A 9,281-nucleotide genomic window follows, 5' to 3' on the forward strand; every position below is an offset into this window, starting at 1 on the left:
AATAACCCATTGCTTTCTGGGTCAGGACTTCCGGGGGTTAAATTCCCGTTATTGAAAATAACCCAATATCAGAGCGATCGAACCAATAATTTAGGTACATGTACCTCACACCAGAAATACAATAAGTAAGAAAAGAATTTAACTGATATTAAGTAGAAATGAGACAGTTATGAAGTTTTCTAATTTTTCTAAAATCGTATTCTGAAAGCCCGGGATGTATATATTTTGGCCGCTTTTTTATGTAAAAGTGCATACATGTATATATAATTATACTGACATGCACGTACAAGCATGTACCCGTAAAATCGTGCAATTGAACTAGTCCGTGTATTCGACGAAAAGTTTAGTTGCAAAGAACTGCAAACTCAAAAGACAGTGCTTAATTAAATTTTCGGGTTTTTTCCGTGAATTGGAAACGTTACTTCCATATGCACTTCAATTATCATGCATGTGTCATGAGGCATAAAACTTGATAAATGCACCAGCGGTAACGATTTATTAAAACAAGCCGGAGATAGAGTGAAATAAAATAATATGAAAGCGTCGACTTGATTTCAAAGCCAATTTCCACTAGTGCTAATTGTAACGGGAACCGTTACAGATGTTACCCAAACGCTCCCCAACTGGTGCAATATTCCCATTACATAAGACAAACTCTATGCATTTTGAGACTTTAACAACGTTTACCCAGAAGCGTACCAATTTCATTCAAATTTTAGCATTTTAATTCCACTTGTTCCATGTGCGTGCGTGCATGTCCATGATGGCTATACATTTTTGTAGGAGTCCTTATATCTATCTATGTTCTAAATCCCATCCTGTTTGGTTGGAAAACAAGGGAGTTATAGCCATTAAGTTTCAGCCAATCAAAGGTGCAGCACACGTGCATGTGCGTGATTTCATGAATTTTTTTCTATATCATATTGTAAGATATCCTAATGCATTTCTATGTTTTAAATTTCAAAGCATTTCGTCAAAAAACAAAGGAGATATAGCCATTTAAAGTTTCAGCCAACCAGATTGCAGCACGTGCACATGCGCATGCTTTCATGAAAATTTTGATATATCATGCTGTAGATCTTCATAATGTAGAACTATGTTCAAAATTTCAAAGGATTATGACAAAAAACAAGAAAGATATTGAGACTTTAGTTTCAGCCAATCAGAGCGAAGCGCACGTGCATTCGCGTGAGATCTTGCTATTTTGACCATGCCATCTTGTTTATACTACTAATGTATCCTTACATTATGAGTTTCAAAAAAATTCGTCAAGAAATAGAAATGTTACGGCTTCATCAATTATATTGGTTATTTCACATGTTGCACGTGCGCGCTCTTTCCAGCACACGTGCATGTAGGTGCTTTCATGAAAAGTCTTATATATCATGCTGTAGACCTTCATAATGTGTGACTAAGTTCAAAATTTCAAAGGATTTTGACTTAAAACAAGAAAGATATTGAGACTTTAAGTTTCAGCAAATCAGAGCGAAGCGCACGTGCATGCGCGTGAGATCTTGCTATTTTGACCATGTCATCTTGTCTATACTACTAATATATCCTTACATTATGAGTTTTAAGACTTTTCATCAAAAAATAGAAAAGTTACGGCAATATCCATTATATTGGTCATTTCAAGTGCTGCACGTGCGCGCTCTTGCAAGCACGTGCGCGCAAAACGACCTTCGTTCGGCAACTCTACATAACATGCCTACTACCCCTAAAAAGGTTTCACCTAAGTCAGATGTTTTGTTTACAAGATCACTCGTGGACAAGATTTTCCCAGGAAGAAAAAAAATAATAAGAATAATAATAATAAGAAACAGAGTAAAAACAATATGTTCCCCAACTTCGTTTGGGGAACATAATTAATAACTATCGAAGTACACGATGTATTAATTCTTAACACCGACATGCCCACGGCCACGCACGTGTGAACGAGGACTGGGTGCAATTAAAACTTTTAGACGACAGAGGTGGATGTAAACTGTTTGCTAATACACAGGCGTGAATTATTGTATGTTTTGAAGTATTTATTGTGTTTAAGTTTATTTACTATTAATGAAAAAAATTAAATGGAGAAACAAGAGACCGATGGTAAAAATAATACGTAAATTGTATTTTAAGTATATCAAGACTTCCACAACTAAATGCAATTTACTTGCCGAAGCCCCTTGTCAATTACAAATGAAGTACAATAACACGGGATAGAGAAATATTTTTTTTAGTTAGGCACGTAAATAGGTCAAGAAAGCGATTAAAATAGAAAATGATTTTATGCACCAGTGTTTGGAATTGACTTGAAGATTAAATAAAAGATGGGCGAAGTAATCTATGGATTCGATATGATTAAAATTCAGTAATTAATATTTCTTTGTAATGTACACAATTGATCTTAAACGCGATCACCGATACATGCACTTGCTTTGTTTATGTCCACTGGTAGTGTATACTGGTGACTCAGATCGGCAGCGTGGATCGCGAGTTAGGTTACATAACTTTAAACATCAAGTGAAGATGAAGATTGTATAAAGCATGCAGTTAACGATCGTGAATTATTCGATGCTTAAAGTTTAAAATTATTTAATATATAGTTTGCTGTAATAATAAACGTAGAAACGTAGATTTAATATACTCCGTTTTTGAACACTATAAAAGTAACTGAAAAAAAGAAAGACTACATGTAGTTGTAATAGATAATTATAATTAAATAGTGAACCATAAAGCACATTAAAAACTTATTAAGAAGAAAATTTACAATAAACACCGTAAGGTATATTACTTATAGCAAGCTTGTTTAAGTTATACACATGAAGAGGTCTGGTTTACTTGCTGAATGGAAACGTTACTTGTTAACCTGACCTGCTTTCGACTGCGTATTATGCAATAACCCCGGTATATTCGAACAAATAAACATTCTCATCAGATCAAAAATGTGTTAAAGAACAATTTTGTCCGCATGATCCAGATCGAAAAATTTACCGTTTTTGAGTTATAAAGCAAAAACTTCCAAGCTCTATAGATCCTAATTTTAGGGGCCAGCCCCTTTTCTTTAGTATCAAATGAAAGCTCTTGCAATTATGCACAACTTTTCTTTTACATGTCTAACAAAATATTTTTAGTTTTCAAGGTATAAAGGAAAATATGTCAAATTTTTTGCTGTTTTCTGCGTTCTAACTTTTGACCCCTCTCTAGCGCCATTTTAAATGCAAAAATCAAAAAAACAAAAATCGATGTGCACAACTTCATGCGTTCTCCTCTTTCAATTTCAAAGGGTTTTGTGCTCCATTTATTACCTTTCTGAGCCTTTGTCTGGAATACAGAGGTATGAAAAATTCAGTCAAAGGGCAATAACTCGTAAATAGAAGATAATTTCCGAATTGTTAACAATATTCGAAAAGGGTTTGGGGAAGTCTAAAAGCTCTGAAAATTTGCACAAAATCCGTTCAGGAATGAGGAAGATATGAAGCTTCAAAGTTGGCGTCTAGGAAAAAAAAAAGAATAATAAGAACTAGATACAAAGCTCGTTGCAAAGCGCAACTAGTATACCGTCCGGTTTTACTGGAAGTGCCGAAAGTGACATCTTAAAAGAAAGCAATAAGCTAAGTCGTCTCCAGTGACTTTATAATTTCAATTTTGTATCAAAATGTCACGACAGCCGTCGTGTCTTGTCCAGTCAGATATAACAAGATTTTTTTTTATTTACAATTTTTTTTTATCTATAAATAAAATCAATAAAAACAATATTTACAACATATTTTACAGCTATTATTTACAATACACAGAAATTAAAGTCTCTATTAATCCTCAATATCGTTGACTCTAAACCACGTCTATCCAGACACGACCCGTTTCACGACGGACTCCGCCAACTGGCTCCCAGTGGGTATCCCGGTCTGGTAAGTTCATTGCCAACACACACATGGATAGATTAACATTGGATAACATCAGGAACCTTTGAATTAAATAACATTTTTTTAAGTCACAAGCCACGTATACAAAAGGAAAACTCAAGTCACCATTGACTACAATTGCACTTATGGCACACCATACAATCAGTCCCGGTAATTTTAACCGAACACTATTATAATAAGAAAAACGTTAAGAATACACAACATCTTAACAAAAGTGGTTTTAACTATTAAACCCACAACACCGACTTTATAAGCGGCAAAACAAAATAGCCTACGTGCGTATATAACTCAGTACATTGCACAAAAATAGAACAATAAACGCATGAGTAACTCTACCCAGCAAAACCTGTATACGTAAATAGTAACAAAAACATTAATTAACTCAAGTTCTTAAATAGTTCTACGTTTTAAATGTATTACTCAAAAACTTACATATGAAATAAAAAACAAACTTACCCCTTTAGAGAAATGGTTACCGTTGAAAGAAAAAATTTAGCCACTCATCTTGGACTGTATGTCAACCATTTAAAAGCTATGAAAACGTGGACCCTGGTTACCTGGTCAGCTATGCAGCGATTTAAATACCCCAAAATACAATAGGTCGTAACTGACCAATACCTGCAAAACTTAACTGAGGTTCAATAAGGTAACAAAAGTATAGAGGTCCAGTAAAGGGTAAATAAAATAAAAACCATAAACATAATGTAAATGCAATTAAAATTAAATATTGATTGTGACAATATCTCCCCAACATAAGAAAGTTCAACGAACTTTTGAAAAAACACAATCAATAAAAGCATAAAATCGACTATACATAATTATATACATATCTAAATTCTGCTAAGACAATCAGCTCCTACATTTTCAGAACCCTTGATGGAAATAATGCGAAACCTGTAGGGTTGCAGAAGTAATGCCCAGCGCATCAGACGTGCATTAGACACCTTGGCTTTGGTAAGATATACTAGTGGTTGATGATCTGTCTCTAGTAGGAATTCCTTACCATACAAATACCTGCGGAACTTTTGAACTGCCCAGATTATCGCATAGCACTCTTTCTCGATTGTAGAGTAATTTACCTGACATTTGGAAAGTTTCTTGCTAGCGTATGCGACAGGTTTCTTCACACCATCTTCGTACTGCATCAAAACTGCCCCAACACCACGATCTGGCGCATCAGTCTGTAAAACAAAGCTTTCATTTAAATCAGGTAGTTTGAGAACTGGTGTTACCGTTAAAGCTTTCTTGAGAGTGATGAATGCATTTTCTTGTGGCTCTTTCCAAATCACTTTGTTCGGCTGGCCTTTCTTGGTAAGATCTGATAAAGGCGAAGCAATAGCTGAAAAATTCGGAATGAATTTACGATAAAATCCTACCAGACCTAAAAATGATCGCACTTGCTTCTTCGTTGAAGGTTGGGTAAAGTTGTGAATGGCGGAAACTTTGTCAGGAAGAGGTCTAAGTTCTTCATTTCCTGCAATATGTCCGAGACACTCAAGACTCCGGTAACCAATAAAACACTTACTTGGTTTCACAGTCAAATTCGCAGCACGAAGTCTTAGCAGAAGTTCCCGAATTACATTAACATGTTCCTGAAATGTTCGAGTGTACACAATCACATCGTCTATAAAGTTATACACACACTGCATTCCGTCTAAGAGCTTACGCATCAGGCGACTGAAACTTGCGGAAGCGTTTATCAAGCCAAAGGGCATCACCCTGAATTGAAACAAACCAAGTGGCGTTTGGAAAGCGGTGATCTCCTTCGCTGCATCATCCAAAGGTAACTGCCAGTATCCCTTAGATAGATCAAATTTGAACACATATTTACAGCCAGATAATTGTACATAAATATCATCAGCACTTGGAATGGTTTCTGCATCGAAAACAGTTACTTTATTAATTGCACGAAAATCGATACAAAACCTGTTGAACCGTCCTTCTTTTTCACGATGACTATCGGGGAACTGTATGGACTCGTCGAAGGCTCGATCACTTCGGCTTCCACCATCTTTCTTACCTCGTCACAAACAACGTCTTTTGAAGTAAACGGCAGAGGATAAGGTTTGGTGCGAATAGGCTGGTCACTAGTCAACTTGATATGATGAACTCCGAGATTCGTCAAACCAGGTACATCTGATAAAACATCTGAAAAATTCTCTAGTAATGTCTTGACTTCTGCTTTTTCATTCTCAGTTAGTTCATCACTTACTTTCACATCTGCCGGTCCCTCATTTTTCGTTTCTCCTAGAGAATCACACAACAGCTCATCGTCGCTCTCTCCATCATCATCTAGATCGAGTACTGCGGCGCCTACAACACCTAGAACACCTGTCTCATCATTACTCTCGTTTGCTCTGTCAATGTACAACTTCAACATATTTGCATGAAATGTTTTGATTTTTCCATTCACGTTAATTCTGTAATCAACTTTTCCTAGTCTCTCTATAATTTCATATGGACCTTTCCATTGCATTTGTAATTTGTTACTGGCAGTTGGTAAAAGAATAAGAACTTTCTCACCTTTTGACATTTGTCTGTTCCGTGCTCCCTTGTTATAATACTTCCGGTATTTCTCTGACGACTTTTGTAGATTCTCTCTCGCTAATCTGCACGTAGCTTCTAGTCGTTCCTTCAAATCAACAACATACTGGTATGTAGTTCTAACCTCTGAATCTGCTACTTCTTTAGTCCACAACTTCCCTCAAAATCTTCATAGGTCCTCTAACTTCGTGTCCGTAAACCAGTTCAAACGGTGAGAATCCTAGACTCTCCTGTGGTGCATCACGGTAAGCAAACAATGAGGCTGATAGATACTTATCCCAATCAGTAGGACGTTCCGCACATAACCGTCGGAGTATCTGCTTCAATGTACCGTTGAACCGCTCGACCAGTCCATTGCACATGGGGTGGTACGGTGTCGTTGTTAACTGTCGTATAGAAAGTAAACGACTAACCTCTGTCATCAGCTCGGATGTAAATTGTGACCCCATATCCGTGAGCATTTCCTTCGGTACTCCTACTCTACAAAATACATCTACCAGAGCCTCAGCGACTCGTTCAGTGTCAATTCCTTTTAAAGCAATTGCCTCTGGGTAACGGGTAGCAAAGTCAACAATAGTCAAAATGTAACGATTACCCTTACTGGTTGCTGGCTGGATAGGTCCTACCAAATCGACAGCTACACGTCTGAACGGTACCTCAATAATAGGCATATCTCCGAGTGGTACCTTTGTAGTCCTGCCTTTCGGAGTAGTACGTTGACAGATGTCGCATGATCTGCAGAATCGACGTACGTCCGCTTGAACTCCCGGCCAATAAAATTCTGCAAGGACTTTGCTGGCTGTCCTGGAAGTACCTAGGTGACCTGTCATAATAGATTCATGAGCAAGCGAAAGAACTTTAGTCCTATATTTCTTTGGAACAACTAGCTGTGTAAAACGTTTACCATTCTGATGTTTATCTGACTGGAAGACACGATAAATGATACCTTTTTTACTAATGTAAGATACCTTGGAGTCGTCGTCTTGTCCTACCAAAGAGCGTATCTTGGCTAACGTCTCGTCTTTCTCCTGTGCTGCCTTGATGTCGTCAGGACATATCTCAGCGTCAATAATATCTGGAACATGAAGAGATTTAGTCTTCTTACCTTCCTTTTGAGCTTGTTGCCTTGTCACTACTGCATGCGCTTGATAAGGTGTCCAGTTTCTATCCGGATCCTTTGGATCTCTTGCGTTGGGGATGTTCCCTATGATCAAGGAATACAATGGATTTTCTAAACACCAAGCGTCTATTTCACCCACAAAGTAAGGAGTGTCTATTTTCACTCGCGCAACAGGTGCCTGAATCCTAGATCCATCCGCCAGAACACAAATTCGATGATTTCCCGTAAGCTGAACATCATCTATCAAATCCCTACGAACTACAACACCGTTACAACCAGTGTCTCTAAGCACTGTCACAAAATGTTCATTTAACTTGCCATTACAGGTAGGCATATCTTCAAGAGATGCACTAACGTTACACGATGAAGTGTTTACAAGGTCCATTGAATTTGACGCCATCGAAAATGTTGATGTGTTTATAAAGGAAGTAAAAGTTCCACACTTGCCTTGTAATTCTGAGTTCTTTGTCGTAGATTCCTTTTCTGTACGATCGACGACAACATTCAATGAGTTCCGGTTCTTCTGAGTCTGGTGGCACTGAGATGCTATGTGGCCCAGTCTGTCACACTTGAAGCAACGAACTTCTTTCTTCATTGGAGTTTTCATGGGTTGAAACTTCAATCCTGGCTTCTGATCTCGCTGTTCCTGTTCTCTCGATGCCTGACTTTTTCCTGGAGAGTTCTCTTTCTTGCTAAAATGAACTAATGTCTGAATGTTAACATGCCTTGCCTCTCTAAACTGATCTGCTAAATCACACATTTCTCTGATGTTTTTCGGTATGCGTTCTTTCAAAAACAATGTCAATTCTTTGTTACACATGAACAGAAACTGATCTCTGAGTATCATATCGTAGAGGCCATCAAAAGTCTTGTTAACTCGACCAAGTTCAATCCACCTATCGAGATAACTACCGAGACGAACAACAAACTGTGAAAAAGTTTCCCCTACCTCAGGTCTGCTCTTACGGAACTTTTGACGAAATCCATCCTCCGTCTTTTCAAACCTTTTTAGTAACGCCGTCTTCAAAGCATCATAGTCCAACGCTTTCTCCTGCGGCAACAGTGCATACACATCCAGTGCACGACCTCTGAGTAGTGCGCTCAAGTTAACAGCCCAACTGTCAAACTTCCATTTCTGTGCTGCAGCGTACCTTTCAAAACGTCTCAAATAAGAATCAATATCATCCTTAACTTCATCGAATACAGGCATTTTTGGAAACTTTGCATTACTAGAATTTTCTGATTTCGTTTCTGACTCCTTTACAGCTAACTTTTGCTCTAAGGTTTGAATAGTTTGCATGAATTTACTCTCAATCTCTTCCATACCTTTCTTTTCCTGTAGTTTGAGTTTCTCAATTTCAAGTGCTTCTCTACTGAGATGATACTCCCTGTCCTGCTTCTCTTCTCCCTTTCCGCCGCTCATAGCTCACGCTGATGTGCCTGTTGTTGCTGTATAAACTGCTGCAAGTCCGCACCAGTCAAGTTCAGACTCTGTCCATATTCTGCAAGTTCTTTCAATGTCGACATTGTAATAGAACTTAACACTAACTGACTAAATATGAAAAATATTACTACAATCCAGTAGAACAACATTGATTTTCGATTTTTTGATATTCACAAAAATGAAATGTTGAAAATCTTTCTCAAAAATGTGTATACTTGTATCTCAACAGATAAATTAAGTATACAAACTCAATTCATACGAA

The 9,281-nt window shown here is 37.5% G+C and overlaps 1 protein-coding gene across 1 annotated transcript; it reads right to left on the bottom strand.

The window, feature by feature from the left end:
* Positions 1 to 6,598: 6,598 nt before the first annotated feature.
* Positions 6,599 to 8,998, bottom strand: LOC134240345 (uncharacterized). The gene has a single exon (XM_062722442.1). The coding sequence runs from the start codon at positions 8,996 to 8,998 to the stop codon at positions 6,599 to 6,601; it is 2,400 nt and encodes a 799-aa protein (XP_062578426.1).
* Between the last annotated feature and the right edge of the window lie 283 nt (positions 8,999 to 9,281).

The sequence above is a fragment of the Saccostrea cucullata genome, unplaced genomic scaffold, assembly GCF_032062105.1.
Source record: "Saccostrea cucullata isolate Sc308-1 unplaced genomic scaffold, CSIRO_AGI_Scuc_v1 ctg7535, whole genome shotgun sequence".
In the NCBI taxonomy this organism is placed as follows: Eukaryota; Metazoa; Mollusca; class Bivalvia; order Ostreida; family Ostreidae; genus Saccostrea; species Saccostrea cuccullata.

Excerpts from the sequence above, each read along its gene's own strand:
- LOC134240345 (XM_062722442.1), bottom strand. The coding sequence starts at position 8,998 with ATGAGCGGCGGAAAGGGAGAAGAGAAGCAGGACAGGGAGTATCATCTC.